Raw genomic sequence first — 17,289 nt, 5'->3', positions numbered from 1 at the left:
AGACTAATATTCCGTACGATAATTTTGATCTTGTGTAGGTCTCTTGTGAGACGGTCTTACGAAAATTTATCTGTGAGACGGGTCAATCCTACCGATATTCATAATAAAATTAATATTTTTAGCATAAAAAGTAATATTTTTTCATAGATGACCTAATAAGAGATCCGTCTTACAAAATACGATTTATGAGATCGTTTTATACAAGTTTTTGTCTATGATCTTTTGCCTTGGGTATTAAAACTTATTACCTAAAATGATTTGTGTCCTATGATTAGCTATGAGAAATCATGTTCAGACCTAATCTTAAAAACTGGGTAAAAAGGCCCATGTCAATCCATTAGGCCCACTAATGGAACTAAGCTGAAGACGTGCGGCCCATTTAAATGTGCTAAAGTCCAGCAACAAAAGGACTGTCAAACGAACTTGCAATCTGGACCGTCCATTACTGGAGGTAGATGTGCTAGCCGTTAGTTTAGTGTATATCCTACGATCTGACATGGCATTAAACTGGATTTAAAATCCGGTTTTCAAGTCCGAGCTATAAATAGCGGATGCTGGGAACTCAGGGAGCGAGGAGGATAATAATTACAAAATCACCACAGTCAGAGGACACTGAGCTTCGAATATTTTGAGAGTAAGCTTCCGAATCCGCGCTGTTTTGATCATTTTAGCTTCATTTAATGTGTTGATTTTTTTAAATATCTGTATTTCTACTTGGGTTTGATTTTTGGTCTTTTTGTGTTGATTTGATTTCAAATTTGTATCTCTTCGGGTTAGGGTTTTTTTATGGGATTTTTTTTAATTTGGCTTTCTGCTACTTTTTTGGTTGACGCCGAAGCTTTGCTTTAACTTTCTTTATGATATGACGATTGTTGGCTGTGAATTGTTCGTGATTGTAAGATCTCCGTGTGTAAGTGTGGAATTTGCGTGTAGTTGTTTGTAATGTGTTTGCGGTGTGGATATCTAATTAAATTTTGCATGCGATATTTTCCTGTGTGTAGGTTTAAGCTGATTGTCATTTGGATTTGCATCAACTGTGCGTTTATCGAGTAGGTTTTTCTTATTTCATTCAGTTTGTAGAGATATCATTCCTTTTCCTTTTCAAGATCTTTCTTTTCTTCTGATTTAGTGGTTAATTTGATTAGTTAGGATACTGTGTTTGAATGTGTGCGGTTTATTTTGGATCTCAAAAGCGTATTTTGGTGAGGTCAAATACTTGTACTGGGAATTGTTATGGGTGAGGGAGATATGGTACCTGATAAGCCTGAGTCCTTGGAAAATGGGAATACTGAGTTGGAGGAAGAGCCAGGGGCTTTGAAGGATAACAAAGAGGAGCATCAAGGCGAAAAGAATGCAATGGAAGAGGATAAAAAGGATGATGGGAAGGTCGAGGCTAATGATATGGATGTGGATGAAGAGATCAATAAAACCGAAGAAATTGAAGAAACAGTAAAAAATGGAGAGGTAGTGAAGGAAGGGAAGAATAATGAAGGAGAGGAAGAAAATAAAGAAGAAGATAAGCAAGCAATTGTTGCAGAAGGGAAGGTGGAAGCCAAGGATGAGGTAATGGACCGTGATGTCATGGAGAAAACCCAGGAAACTGGAGATAAGGTTGAGGAGGAAGTTGGGGTGGGAGATGAGGAAAGGTCTGAAGAGCCTAAACCAAAGAAAGGTCTGACGAAGAAGCGTCCGAGAACAAAGAATGATGCTGGCAAAAAGGAAAAGATTAAGAAAAAGGAACCTGTAGACAAGAAGCAGAAACCTAAAACATCAAATGAAAAAAAGGTCGAAGAACATGAAAGATCAACAGAGAAAAAGGAGGACCCAAAAACTCCAATGACTTACACAACTGACCGGCCTGTACGTGAACGGAAATCTGTGGAAAGGTTGGTGGCCACCATTGAGAAGGATGCCGCCAAGGAATTCCATGTCGAAAAGGTATTACCTTTTGGTTTGCTCGTTGTTTTTACATGACCCTGCAATAAATCTAATCCTTCAATCTATGAAATACCAATGTCTTATCATTGAATTGAAATTTACTCCTTTGCGTATTGCTATATGTGGCAGGGTCGTGGAACTGCACTAAAAGATATTCCTAACGGTATTCTTTTTTCTAATTTTGTTACCTCTTTTAAATACACCTATGCAAACCAAGCTTGATACATGTGTCAACTGGATTATTGTCCTGTTTTTGTACTTCCTTCTTTAGTTGATCGCTACATTAGCTGACAAAAGTTTCTTGAGCATCATCATTTGAGAGCATTTATTAGCAAAGCAAATGGTTATGGGCCTTAAAATGTGTATTGGTTGTGTGCAACTATGCAGCGAAGAGAACTGAATGATGCACCTTCACTCTATATTGTTGTTTATTTTCCGGCGATCTTACCTGTGATTATGTGAGCTCGCTCATTTAATTGTGTCCGAATATAATGAAATTCTTGGACTCACGAGTCTCTCATGACCTTGTTAAATTTGCTGCTTGCAATTACTTGGAGTCTCTTATATTTCTGCTTTTTGGAATTTATGGAGTTTTGTGGGTTTTAGAGAAATGAATTAGTTGGATTAGCAATTTTACTTGCAATAAATTCTTTCCATGCTTGGTAAATTCTCAATTTCTAGTGTGTGTGTGTTTTATTTTTTGCTTTTTTACGTGGTAATTGGAAAATGTAGATAATTGATTTTCAAACAATTCATAAGCAAATAAATCAATTTAAGATCTAAAAAATAGCAGCGTATAATTAAATTTAACTACAATGGGATAATTAGTTTGCCGATAATACTGAAATTTCTTTTGCTCACTCTCAAATCAAAGAATATATACCAGCTTTAAAAATCTTATATGAATCAAAGATTTATGTGATGATAATTACTTGAAAAGAGATGCAAACACCATGCATGTAATACATTGAGCTCCAAACTCTTATTGACTGTAAACTTCTTCAACCTAGAGATATCGATCTCACTAGCTAAAGGTAGTTTAGACTAGATAAGCTAAAAAACGTTGTGCGCTCTAGAATGCTAGAGTATGATGAAAGTAGGCTCTTTCACTCTTATTAACAAGTCTAATTCCTCTACTCAGTAGAACTCCATGGGGCTTGCTTCATACGATGAGGTGAATTGGAGGGTAAATAGGTTAATGAGAAATGGGTTTGTGAGAGGCTAAAATGTGGACTATGAAGTTGGATCAATTGCTCCAAGTTGATTGAATTGACCAACATGAGATTTTTTTTTTATCAAATACAAAACAATACTATTTGAGAGGTAGATTGTTGATTACATTTATTAGGTTCTCACTTTGAATTTCGTTGTGGTGACTCAAGGTTGATTGTGGTGCAGTGACCCAACATATCGATACTTTTTTTTAAAAAATTATTGAGAAATGCTATGAGAAATTCTGACATTAGAGAAAATAGGAGCATTATTTATGGTTGATTCATTCTTGATGATTTCCAAGTATATTAATTGTGGTAGTGTAGAATTACCGCCTGATCTCTTGATGTGTTGATCATGTTTTTTTTAATAAAACATATTTATGGTTGGTACGGTCTTGATTATTTCCGAGTATATTAATTGTGGTAATGTAGAATAACCACTTGATCTCTTGATGTGTTGATCATGTCTTTTTTTTTTTTAAAAAAAAACATAAGCTGCCTTTCCTTTAAAATTTCTTCAAAAGTTGAATGGGTAGAGAAAAGTTGCATTGGTCATATGCTTCCTCAAAAAAAAAAAAAACATAAGCTAGCTGCCTTTCCTTTATAATTTCTTCAAAAGCAGAATGGGTAGGGAAAAGTTGCATAGGTCATATGCATACTCGTTAAGATTTTGGACAAGCACTACGTAATAGACTCCTCCAAGTAACCAACAATTATGTTGTAAACAGTCAAATTAAAGTATACAAACATGTTTTTGAAACAAATGCTATTTTTTAATTTATTCTATAACAAATGAAAATCATTGGTAAAGATAAATATATAATTGAAGAATAGAACACTTCCCTTGGATCAATCTTTCAAAACTATATTTCGACGTCCCAATTTGAATACGTAATCTTTCTATAAATAAATTACACAATTATTGAGTTAGGCTAATATGGGTTGCCACCCAATTAATTATAAAAAACTAAATTGAATCTTTTTAAGATATTTTTTCCTGTCGTGCCAAAAGTGTAGACCTAATATTTGATATCCTCTTGTAGTTGATATATATATATATATATATATATATTTGTGTTCTTTCAGAAGTCTATTTGTTGCTTTCTTTCCATAGCTCCCAGGTAGACCCGACCACCAAAACCAACCATGACAAAAATCGTTTTTTGGTTTCATTCCAAAAAGGAATCTGAACCAAGGACCTACGGCTCAGTTATGGTTCTTAAAAATAAAAAACTGAAACTAGAACCATGTGTAGCTGTAGATGAAACCGTAAATCAATCTTAAGTTCATAAAAATAAGAAATTGAACCAGAATTATGTGTAACCATAGCCGAAACCATTCATTAATATTAAATTTTATGATCTTGTGGTACACATGTATAATTTAGTTACATGATTAAACTACTTAATTTATATGAATTAAATTTAATCCCTATTTTTATTTTAAGTTAATAAATAATTAAATGCTCATAATATTTTGTAATATAAATATTAAATAATGAACACTTATTAGTTTGATTACCACGTGAGTTATATTGGTATTATTTTCTTGACTTCAACTTTTCAAGTAATAATTATCAATTTGAATTGGTTCAAACTCAAACTGTAACGAAACTGTAACCGAAACTGCAGCAGTCGGACCAATTCAAACGGTTTTGCTTCTGGTTCCATCTTTCCTTAGAATCAGAAAAGGAAATATAACCGCCGGTTTCAAACATTTAACGATTTTTCCTTTTGAGTGTGTTACTTTTTTGGACGCACTTGATGAAAACTATATTCCTTCCATATCTTAAACAACAGCGATGCTGTGATTTTGGGAGATAGTAAAATGGGAGATCTTGATTTGTCATCTTTGCGTTTAATATACCAGCTAGGGATATTGTTTGGGGAGCTCTCTAATATCCAAACCCCCTTTCACTCAACTCCCAGCATTCTTAGCATGCTCCAACAAAGTAGAGACGGCCCCCTACTTCCTCCGTTTTAGTTAGGGTGCCCACTCTAAAAATGAGAATTTGACGACAGACAAAATATATAATTGACTATAAAAATTTGGGAATGATGATGTTATGTGAGGTTGATAATTGGAAATAACTGGGAACTTTCTCTGAGAAGCCCCCCTACCACTATTTGTTTGACTAGAATCTAGAATTTGTCATGTAAAGCTTTAATTGCTTTTAACTAGCTGGTTGAATATCCTATTTGTTTGTGCACTCGTCGCATATACGTAGAATGCTCATGTAAATAATAAATGATGCTATCTTATATGCGTTTAAATACCTAGATTTATAAGGAAATATACCTAGATTTATAAGGAAATATATTAGACTATATTCCTAACATAATCAGGAGACTAATCACCTCTAACTAAGCTGGAACCTATATAGCATGAATACTCCTAAATTTTTTTCATGAAGTATCCGTGTCGCGTGTCCGATATGGCAAAATCCACGTTGGTTTGACCACTCAGATACGTCTTGGACTCGGTTAGGATACGCCATGAATACATCGGGGATACATTTGAAAAAATGGATTATTTTTTTAAAATTATTCGTCTTAAATCACTTTTCTGAAGTTGTATATTGTGTATATATATTGTGGATATATGTATACATATATCCACAATATTTATATATATTCTAATAATTGTCGTATAATAGTCATATCGTGTTTTATATTTTCAAAATTTGCAGTATTGCCGTATCTGTATCGTATTCGATGCGATACCCGTACCCGTATCCATGCAATATAGGCGGGAACAATATATTGTCACTATTTTTTTGGTAAGGGAGTGCCATGAGCAGATCCCATATGTATTAGCTAATTAAATTATGTAAACAATAAGTTACCTTTTCCTCGGTACAGTTTCAAGAGCAACGTTTTTCCTTTACAATTTCTTTATACGAATTTGGAAAAGACAAAATAGCCTTGGTACCGCTTGTAGTCTTTGTAATCTTGACTGAAGAATTTGGATCTGGTCATGGATGTCAACATACTCCCGAAGATTAGTAATATTTATAATTTTTCCATTTATTTATTTTTTCTTCTTTTGGAATACCTAGGATTGTGGGAACTTGGTTTTGTTTACTTGTCTTTCTTTTGTTTTGTTCCTGGGGTGTGGGATCGGCATGGGCAAGAGTTTATTTACTGAAAAATATTGTATGTGATGGTACTACATGACTGATTACTATTTTTCTATTCTGTAAACGTAAAACACAAGAGTTTATAATGATGTTAAAATTTAAAAACATATTATCCATTGATCGCTGAATTCTTGTTTGTGAGTTAAGAAACCATGGGTAGTGTCTTGCTAACAAGGGAAAGTGTTACTATGCTCTTTTCCATCGATTCAGACCTTTTGTCTCAAGTTGATTGGGATTGCCTCTTCTTATTACACTTCCTATGTGAAATGATAAGCATTACAGTCAGATTGGGGAAAAATCAAGTTCACAATAGCAAACTTGAGTCGAGCGGATAAAGAGTTTCAGGGCTTATCTATATGTGATCTTTTAAAAGATTGGTCTTATGTGTATTGTTAAATGAATGATTCTCTATTTCATGGCAGTGAATCACTAGTCCACTTCTTGTAATGTAAACAATCATATATTAATAAAATTATGTTTCTTATAAAAAAAAAACAATCAGATTGCTTATATACTGTCAAGTGATGATTTGATAAACTTTCGATCGCATGATCACGTACAATGCATTAAAATATTTCTACTTTTTATTTGGGATTTATAGTTGTCATTTGAAAGCCATGTATATAATTAAATAGAAGGAATGTCATAAATTCCATATCTTCAGGCTACCATAAGCAATTCAGGGATTTCATGTTGTTATATTACTTTGCATTAGGTTCAGCATATCAATTAAAATAATTGGAATTATGTCTTGCTAAAATCTGTCAATCTTTACTACCAAAGTAAAATGTGTATTTCCTTTACTTTGATAAGCTTTTGCTAGCAGTGTAAAATATGACTTCTTATACATTTTTCAGTAAAGTACTCCATCTCATCTATCTCTTTAACCGTGGTGTGCACACAGTTCTGCAGAATGTGAGTTGCTAGTTTACTGAAATGCTGGAATATTTTCTTTTGCCAACAAACACATGCAGGCACATTTGTACATAAAAGTTTGTGATTGGTAAAATTAACATCATTCTGTTCATTCAGTGGGGTGTAAAACTTGCGTATCTTTCTATGGTTTAACTGTGACAATACTTGTAATTCTTCTTGCAATTGCTGCGCATGAAATTTATTACAAATATGTGTTGTATGAATGAATCTCATGTAGTTTTCAACCGCTTATTTGTTACAGTGGCATACAAGTTGTCAAGAAAGAAGAATGATGATACCTTTAGATTGCTGCATAATATTCTTTTTGGCAGGAGAGGAAAGGTAGTATGCTTTTAATATCTTGGAAATTTCAGGTCAAGCATCATATCATATTGTTTAAATGGAGCATGATTATTCTCTAACATGATCTTCAGTGTTGCGTTTTGAACTCCTTGGTTTGTTCATCATGGGATAATAACTGTTTTGTGTCTTTGATCTATATTTCACTCTCAACTACACAAATATTACACACTTGAACTAACCTTTGGTAGGTTTCTTGGTTTTCCTCCACGTAAAGTTTATGAAGCTGAACATTAACTTGGTGTCTCCATCTGCCACCATTGATATGTTACTGGTAGTCCGTAGTTGGTTAAACTTCTTGTGCTTGTGACTCCAGGCTGCTGAATTTAAGAACAACATGTCAAGATTCTCTGGGTTTGTTTGGCATGACGATGAGGTGAAGAATAACTTACTAATCCATTGTATATGATTATGATCTATTTGGCTCTTTATAATGTTTTGACTTTAATTTTTCTTTATGAACATTGTCTCAGGAAAAGCAAACCATAAAAGTAAAAGAAAAACTTGACAAGATTGTCAAAGAGAAGCTCGTGGAGTTCTGTGATCTTTTTGATATACCAGTTTCCAAGGCTAATACGAGAAAGGTTTGTGATATTCTTCCTACTTCAAGAGCAAGTTCACTATTTATCTGAGGCTTTACTTCCTATCAAAGTGTATCATTAATTTCACTCTCTCATATTCAGGAAGATATCATCTCAAAGTTGATTGAGTTTTTGATGGCCCCTCATGCAACCACTGCTGAATTGCTTGTGGATAAAGAACAGGTTTGACACTCTGCTTATTTTTTCCTGGTTTTTACTCCATATTTTAAACACAGTTTAAGTGAATGAGTTTATATATTTTTAATTTTGCTTCAATTTTAAGTTTTTCTCCACTTGGTTCAATCATTTTTAAGTGTCATGAATGTTGGCCAGTCAAGCAAGGGCAAGAAGAGAAAGCGGGCCAGCAAGTCAGCATTGGAGAGTAGCACTCCTTCAAAAGGCTTAGTCAAGGTAAGTTTTCTTGATTAAAATTAAACTAGGTTGAGATTCTTACTTGCTTTTTTATGTACTCAAGTTTGGGAAACTACGTGTAAGGGGACAGTATATAAACCATAAATCTGATTGTCATTTTTTATAATGTTTTTTATCTACTATGGCTGATTGTAGTCTCTGGTTAATTACGGGTTTTTATAATAATCAAGCTTTTATCATGCATTTGGTTCACATCTTGTGATCCTTAAGCTTGGCATTAAGCCATATTGTTTACATATTTGGTTGACAGATTTGTCCTTGCCGGGAAATGTGTTTTCCATCATAAGAAGTGTAAATTTGCCGTAAGGCCATAGAATCTGAAAATGAAGAGATAAACCTAGGTATTCTCTTCAAAGTTTCCCAAAGTTTTGGGCATTGGACTAGAACGCCATTTAAAAAACTACTGACGACAACTTTCATCCCAAAACCGCATCTTAATTCCAAACTGGGTTACTGCACAACCAATCTAAGGAATCGCAGAACTGTCTCAAAGGTGTTCGTAGAGAAATGAGAGAAACAAAGAGGAAACATGAGAGAAGTAAAGGTAAAAGGTGATAGTGGCCTTTGGAACTCGCTGGTGGTAGTGTTGGTGACAGCAGCAACTGCACTAGCTGCTGCATCCAACAATGGCAACTGCACTAGCTGCTGCCATTGTTGGATATGGGGCAGGAACATGAAATTTTTTGGCTGCAGCGCAGAGGTGATGGGTTAAGCATTAATTAATTTAGTTTTGGGTAATAAATCTTTTTCGAAATTTCCATTGTAGGAGCTTGAGGGAAGGAGAGTATTTTGGTTGCTACATTTTTGTTTATGGTTTTGAAGTATGACATCTCGTGATTTTGCCTTTGGAACAATCGAAACAAGGAAGATGGAAGGAAATCGGGGAAAGAAAAACGTGGAGAAAGGGGGTGGGGCTAGTCATGATGCAGGAATGAAATGAAAGTGTCGCGTGGAGGACTATTTGGTAGCTGAGTGGGTGTTGATTGGATACAATGGAGGATAGAAGAGAACCCTAAAATTTATTTAAACTTATAGTTGTGAATGACTGTTGCATTTGAAATTGAAATTATTCCTTGTCCATATCCTCCTTAACATGGGTTATGGCGAGCAATGAACCCACTTGCGCAGGCATCACTTTCCAGTGACCGACGTGTAACGCCTTAATAATGGCATTGTTAATACAAATGCAGCGGTTATTCTTATTTGCTTTTGCACCAATTAATAGTTGTCTAATGTTGATATTTGGTAGATTATAGATTCTCTGTTTGATGCTATATATACTTTATTCTTCAAAAATCTCAATTATCTATACTATATTATAAAACTTGGACATAATGAGACAAAACTCATGTGTCGTGGTATGATTTTTCAAATACCTCAAATACACCTGTTTACTTTAAGTAATTTTTAAAATTCAAATTTTAATTGTTTTACACATTTTGTTGTTTAAAAGTTTTTAATTTTAATTAATCGTTTAAACACCTTTAATAACTATTATCTAAATTTTGATTTGCTCAACCAAAAAAACGATGTAGAGATATAGAAAGATTTTAATTCATATAATCAAGAGTACTCTAAAAAAAATCAGGGAATAATAATTGAACAGTTACCATATTTAAGAATTGCTACTGTATAAATATAGGCCTTTGAACATAAGCTTTTTATTAATATAATATAATATAATGGTGTTGCGTCTGTAGTCTCTCTTTTTCCTCTATATATTTTGTTGTTTTCTTTGTTTTCATGATATCAGAGCCATCGCTATGAAAATCTCGTTGTGTTGCTGAAAAACCCTAGCGAGAGAGAAATTGACCACCCCGATTTACCATTAAAGCTTTTAACGCTGATCCAGAAGAAAAGGGGCTGGCCTAAATCCTAACAAAGGAAAAAAACATGAAAAAAAAATCAAGCCAACATACAAACGGTTGGATTTAAAGGTTGTAACCCAGATGTTGGGCTTTTTTACTGCTTGCAACCAGCAGACGTGGCTGAATCTTCAAGAGAGAGAAGATCCATGTCCTTGAACAAAAGCCCTTACTGGAAAATTGAATCTTCGGAAGAAAGATGGATTTCCTTGAATGAAAGGTCATGCATAAAGACTGAATCTTTGGCAGAAATAAGGCCATTGTTGTTCAACAAAAGCCCTGGGGGGAAGCAGAAACTGTTTGAGCAGAACAATAGTGGCTGAGAGGTATCACATTCTAGAGCAGAGGAGCTGGAAAATACCAATGTTGTACTAGGGACATCGTCTTTCTGCGAGGAGAAATTAGAACACAAACTGTTCAAGCAGAACAAAAGTGGCTCAGAGGTGTCTCATTCTAGAGCCGAGGAGCTGGAAATACCGATGTCATACCAGGGACGTCGTCTTTCTGCAAGGATAAATTATAACACCTGTATAAGTTGTTCCAATTTGTACAATTTTCCTAGTTATCATCCTCATTTTGTTCCTTGCCCAAAAAGGTATTTTCTTACAATATGCAGCCTTTAACGTGTCGACCTACCCTTCCTACCTTTGGATAATAGACTCTGGTGCAACTGGCCATATGACAGGGTTTTCTAGATTGTTTTTTTCTTGCCATCCATGTGCAGCATACCAAAAAATTAAAATTGGTTATGGTTATTTGTATGTTATTGCTAGTAAAGGGTCAATTGCTATCTCAAAAAATCTAGTCCTTCATAATGTTCTCCATGTCCCTAATCTCTCGTGTAATTTACTTTCGGTTAGCAAGTTGAGTCAAGATTTGAAGTGTTGTGGGTACTTCTCTTCAAACTCTTGTGTGTTTCAGGATCTTTCTTTGGGGAAGGTGATTGGAAATTCTAAGGAGATTTGTGTTCTTTGTTACTTTGAAAATGGTAACGACTTGCGTGGACAAGCTTAAAAAACTGTTAATGTATCTCCTCTTTCACTTCTAGCGATGATGAAGTAATGTTATGGCACCGCAGATTAGGTCATCCTAGTTTCCAATATTTGCGGCATTTGTTTCCAACATTGTTAGAAAAAAGGAACCATCCGTGTTCTGAGATGATATTTGTCAATTTGCAAAACATCATCGCGCTACATTTCATGCTCTCCGATATATGGCGTTAAAACCGTTTTCACTTGTTCATAGTCGTGTGGGGGCCATTTAAAACACCAACATCTAAAAAAAAATTACACTTTTGTAATTTGGTTGAAACACAATTTCAAGCTAAAGTTCAAGTATTTAGTGGTGATAATGGGAATGAGTACTTTAATAAATGTTTGGGATCATTTTTTCAACAAAAGGTATAATACATGAGAGTTCTTGTACCGATGCTCCTCAACATAACAGGGTGACTGAGATAAAAAAATCGACGTCTCCTTGAAGTACTTAGGTCTTTGATGTTTACTGCTCAAGTGCTTAAATACTTGTGGGGAGAAGCAATTCTCACTGCTACCTATTTGGTTAATAGGATGCCATCAAGAGATTTGAATTTTAAAACACCCTCGACAGTTTTAAATGAGACCTTCTCTGTGTCGCATTGATTTATGAAGAAGGGTTATACTTAAGGACAGAAAGTTTTAATTCGTTTCGTTAAGAAGAAGGGTTATACTAAAGGACAGACAGATTATACAATGTTTGTGAAACATACTGGAAATGGTGACATAGCTATCTTGATTGTTTATGTAGATGATATAATTTTTATTGAAAGTGATGATGTTGAAATGTCTAGATTAAAACGTTGTCTTGCATCAGAATTTTAGATTAAATATCTAGGTCGTTTAAGTTATTTTTTGTGAATGGATTTACCTGAACAAGGAAAAAAAACTCTGGCTCACGAAGGAAGTACATGTTGGATCTTCTTGAGGAAACAAGGATGACTGGCCGTAGACCAAGTGATACTCCCATGAAACCAAACCAAAAACTGGATGGAACATCGAAAGGAGATACCAATGTGTAGTTGGTAAGTGACCGACAATTTCGGTAGAGAATAAATCTAGCAAGTGGATTATGTCAAGTAATAGTAAATGGTAACGAGTTCGAGTATCGATCTCACAAAGACTAATATTTAGTTACTAGAATTTTTATTATTTAACTTAAGATAGACAAAATAAATAAAATGATGAGATATAAATTATTGATGTAAACTAAGTAAATAACACAATTTCAATTAAATATGACGGATTCAATGATCAAGGAGGAGTTCAAATCAAATAAAAGACTAAGACACATGAGGACACCAAACTTTACTGTCAAAAACTTGTGTGAGACGGTCTCACGGGTCGTATTTTGTGAGAAAGATCTCTTATTTGGGTCATCCATAAAAAAATGTTACTTCTTATGCTAAGAGTATTACTTTTTATTGTGAATATCGGTAGGGTTGACCCGTCTCACAGATAAAGATTCGTGAGACCGTTTCACAAGAGATCCTACTCAACTTTACTATGTTGAAATGTGTTAAAATCCAATTATCTTGCACAATCACGATGATATCTCCAACATTTTTATTAAACGATTCCTCGAGTTAATAAACATATTTGTATCTAACATTCCAATTTTTAATTGAATTTAATTAGATCTAAATGAATTAAATCTTGTGGAATAATTTTCACCTAATACCGTACATAGACATCGAATCTATTCCCAGTCAATTTTACTGTGTGTTGATTGACGTCTTTATTGTTATATTTAATCAATCATCTTACGATTCGTAAGTAGTCAACAAACATGTAAATAGTTGATTAGGCTATTCATAAGAAATATTAAATTAACATCAATCATTATTTAATAACAAGAAAAATAATTTATTGAAAAGAAACAAAATATTAAATACAATATTGTTTGGCGGTATCGTGGTTTTAATATAAACAAATTTATTTCATAATGTCAAAACAAAGCAAGAAGACAATGTTTGAATCCATAAAGGATAAACTCTAAGAAGGAATAAGAAAATATCAATGTGATTGGCACGATTCTCCATTTGAAGTCTTCGTCCTCTCTCTCACACCCTAGTTTCCTTCTTCCTCCAAGTTCCCCGAGAAGATTGCCATATGTCCTCCAAGTTCCATCTTCTGCTTTCTCCTCTGTTCATGTACGTGAAGTGCTTCCCTTTCTCCCCTCTCTTTTGTACGGGAAGTGCCTTTTTTTTCCTTTCATCAATTGGCCAATTTTAAAAGTCCAAAACTCTTTTTTGAAGCCTCCACGTGAATATCTAAGAGATTTGCCAATTCCAAAACTCCTTTATCTCACAAGGTGGACTCTACGCGGATGTGACAAGGTTTGCAAAATTCCTCCAAAATTTCAAGTGTCACATTCACGGCCTAAGGAAATAATTAAAGATATTCTTTATTTTATATTATTTCCTTTCTTGTGCTATTTTGTTGTCCTTGGAGTATTGTAGAATCAGAGTCTTGTAAAATCACATTGGAAAATGGTTCAAAACTCTCCATCAATTATTTTCTTAATTATCGAGATTCTTTGAAGTGTTTTCTCCTTCCATCTTTCTTTGGGTCTTTCATACTTGATATTGAATTATTTGATCTTATCACCAGAATTAATTTTATTTCCTCATTTGGTCAAATCTACAATAATATAAATTAATCCAGATTTGCGCAAAATATGGAATGAAAATATTAGACAAGTACAAATACAACAAAAGAAAGTCCCTAAAATCTCTATATATTCGTATTTATCAGTAAACTCATGTATCTTTCACATACAAGGCCCAATATTGCTTTTGCCGTGAGTGTAGTAAGCCATGCACTCACCTTACGAGGATCACATGGAGGCAGTTTACAAGATTCTAAGATATTTAAATACCCCGGGAAGGTCTTTTATTCTAAAAGGCAATCGAAGAAACATTGAAGCTTTTACTGACCAGATTGGGTAGGTTCACTCGTAGATCGTAGATCGGAGATCCACTACTGGATATTGCACCTTTCTTTGGGCTAATCTGGTCACTTGGAGGAGCAAGAAATAGAATGCGGTAGCCCTAAGTAGTGCTGAAGCTGAACTTAGGGCTATGGCTGACGGAGTATGTGAGTTATTATGGCTCAAGTTAATGCTTGAGGAGCTGAAGATGGACTTTGAAACTCCAACGAAACTGTTCTGTGATAATAAATCTGCAATCAGCATTGCGAATAACCCCGTACAACATGATTGAACAAAGCATATTGAAGTTGATAGACATTTTATTTAAGAGAAGCTGGATACCAGAGTCATCTGTATGTCATTTGTCACCTCTGAACAAAATATTGCTGATGCATTAACCAAAGGGTCAAAGTTTGAAGATTTCACTATCAAGTTGGGCATGATACGTATCAGACCAAAGTTTGAAGATTTCACCATCTTGAGGGGGGAGTGTAGAGATATAGAAAGATTTTAATCCATATTTAAGAATTGCTATCATGTTGAACATAAGCTTTTTATTCATATAATATAATGATGATGTGTCTGTAGTCTCTCTCTTTACTCTATGTATTTTACTGTTTTCTTTGTTTTGACACGACTTATTGTATCATTTCTTAATCAATCATATTATCACCAAAAATTTCCGCCATTCTATGATCTTCTCGATATTATGAAATGCAGTCTGTGTGGTGATGTTGAGGATGACATTTGACACCTGAATCTGAGGATAAAGTATATTTAACTGTTAGTTTAATTCCTATTAGACTCCGTTACTCCTTGATCAAAGCAAATAAAATAAAAATAAAGAAGCTTACTGGGAGAGCATGTGCGTTCCATTGATTTCCCCCCATGATTGGAATCTTGGCTCTGAAATTAGAATGAACTAAAATAGTAGTATCATACAAAGTTACTAACTTGATGTCTCAAGCCATATGAAAAAATCCTTGCTGCTTATATTTAAACCCTTTTCATCTTTGTTATATCCAGAGTGCAAAGAAAACTGAGAGTGCATCTAGAAAGGGGAAGGAGACAAAGGAGGGCAGACCTTATTCAGAAGATGAATCAGAGGACAAGAATGATGAAGCCCGTGAAGATGAAGATGTAAATGGCATTCTAGAGAAGTCAGAGGATGAGATGTCTGAACGAGCTGAAAGTGAAGAGAAAGATAGTGAATCTGAAAAAGCTGATGAGGACGAAGTAAAGCAGAAGCAAGGATCTGCCAAGTCTTCTGTGAAGAAGCGGTCCACTGGAAAAGCCAAAACCAAGAAAGCTACTATATCTAAGAAGGCCGATCCTCCGCCTGAGAGAGAACCTGTAAAATCACCACATAGTCGCTCTAAAAGCAATAAAGGTACGAGTGCAAAGAGTACTTCTGGTAAAAAGAAAGATGAAATAGTCAAGGAGAAGACATCAACTCCAAAGAAGTCTCCATCAAGCGTGAGCACGGGTAAGAAATGCATGATCAATTGTTTGCAGATAAAAAATTCAAGTTCTTGTTTTATTTATTGTATGAAAACCTTCTCTCTTTCTACTGGATTGTTATTCTGATTTTGTTTGCTTATGTTCAAATAAGGGAAAAAAGTTCTTAAAGGTAAAGAGAAACCCAAGGAAGCTAAAGTGACACCAAGTGACGATGAGCTTAGGAATGCTATTTGTGAACTCCTAAAAGAGGTTGACTTCAATACTGTGAGTACCAGAAGTCCTTTTCTCTAATGTTTTTGGGTTCGTACGATGGTAGATGATGGAAGGAAAGACACAAATTGAACATTTTCATACTCTCGATTTGTGTCTGCTTGTTTAATGCTGTTGTAGCTGGAGACATGGTCTTATTTCCTCTGTAGTCCTTTTGTCGAAATTGTTGCGTCTAATTGTACTTTAATCAAGTACCAAATTATGTTTGGTAAGAATGGTATTTGTGCTATGTCTGTTGATGGCTCGGAAGTTCTTTAAAAGAAAATTAATCTTGTCTTGCCTTTGCTTTTCTCTTCATTCATGGTCAAGATAGTGAAATATCAAAAAATTTCGTTCTTTTTACACTTGTGTTACTGAGTCGTGTTCTTTTTTTGTTTTTTGTTTTGTTTCAACTGACTTGATATTGAATATGTATATTTTTTCAGGCTACTTTCACCGATGTTCTGAAGCTACTTGGTAATGTTTCATATCTGGCTTTAAAGTCTCACTAGGTTCCCTTACCTTCAGCTTGTTTTTTGCTTAATAAATTCCTGTTCATTTCAGCCAAAAGATTCAATGAGGATCTGGCACCAAGAAAATCATCAATAAAGCTCATGATTCAGGAGGAACTTACTAAACTAGCTGATTCGGAAGATGAAGAAGATGATGAAGGTGGTGATGCTGGGAAGGATGAGAAAAAGGCGTCTACCGAAGTGTGAAGGCTGAAGAACTGGTGTGAACTAAAACCCAATCCCCCTTCAGCTGCTTCGTTTCTTCACTAGAAATAGACATCGGTCATGGTTCTGAGTAGCAATGTGTTTGGTTACCTTTGATTTGTATTAGCTGTAATTTATGTTTAGTGATAGAGTCGTACATTTCTTTCTTTTTATGGTATCGAGCCTCAATAGTGTTGGATTAAACTTTTTTCCGATTAAAATTAAATTAGTCTGTGATGTTATAATATTTTTTGGATATGTAAATGTGTTTCATCTCTACGAAAAACGCCTTACAAGTTCACCGTGCATTCTCAGGAGATTCATATTATTTCAAAAGTTGAGAACGCACGCTTGAATTTTCCTAAATTTCAGTAGTCCAAGAACACGGTCATGAATCTTCCGAAGTACATCATCCATGTGAACTAGCATGGGATGTTACAGTTTTCTGCTTTG

General features: G+C 34.6%; 1 protein-coding gene across 4 annotated transcripts; it reads left to right on the top strand.

The window, feature by feature from the left end:
- The first annotated feature begins 511 nt into the window (after positions 1 to 511).
- On the top strand, positions 512 to 17,083 carry LOC142540659 (DEK domain-containing chromatin-associated protein 4-like). 4 transcript variants are annotated; one of them, XM_075646971.1, is made up of 13 exons: positions 512 to 634; positions 1,002 to 1,049; positions 1,208 to 1,938; positions 2,068 to 2,101; positions 7,469 to 7,548; positions 7,883 to 7,942; positions 8,040 to 8,150; positions 8,250 to 8,330; positions 8,481 to 8,558; positions 15,437 to 15,896; positions 16,023 to 16,135; positions 16,567 to 16,597; positions 16,685 to 17,083. In XM_075646971.1, exons 3-13 carry the CDS (start codon positions 1,234 to 1,236, stop codon positions 16,837 to 16,839), a joined length of 1,908 nt encoding a protein of 635 aa, XP_075503086.1. In that variant the 5' UTR covers positions 512 to 634; positions 1,002 to 1,049; positions 1,208 to 1,233; the 3' UTR covers positions 16,840 to 17,083. The 4 variants fall into 4 exon arrangements, with proteins under 4 accessions (XP_075503086.1, XP_075503085.1, XP_075503084.1 ...); XM_075646970.1 differs by having other exon boundaries at positions 1,194 to 1,938; XM_075646969.1 differs by having other exon boundaries at positions 1,150 to 1,938.
- Positions 17,084 to 17,289: the final 206 nt, after the last annotated feature.

This window comes from Primulina tabacum, chromosome 3 (assembly GCF_025594145.1).
Source record: "Primulina tabacum isolate GXHZ01 chromosome 3, ASM2559414v2, whole genome shotgun sequence".
NCBI lineage: Eukaryota > Viridiplantae > Streptophyta > Magnoliopsida > Lamiales > Gesneriaceae > Primulina > Primulina tabacum.
Note: the sequence above shows the minus strand (reverse complement) of the source record. Positions and strands in the feature narration are given on the sequence as shown.

What these genes read in the sequence shown, in the direction of transcription:
- LOC142540659 (XM_075646971.1), top strand. Translation starts at nt 1,234, where the DNA reads ATGGGTGAGGGAGATATGGTACCTGATAAGCCTGAGTCCTTGGAAAAT. An exon ending in ACTAAAAGATATTCCTAACG is followed by an intron (nt 2,102 to 7,468) that starts GTATTCTTTTTT and finishes TATTTGTTACAG; the next exon opens with TGGCATACAAGTTGTCAAGA. An exon ending in CTTCAAAAGGCTTAGTCAAG is followed by an intron (nt 8,559 to 15,436) that starts GTAAGTTTTCTT and finishes TGTTATATCCAG; the next exon opens with AGTGCAAAGAAAACTGAGAG.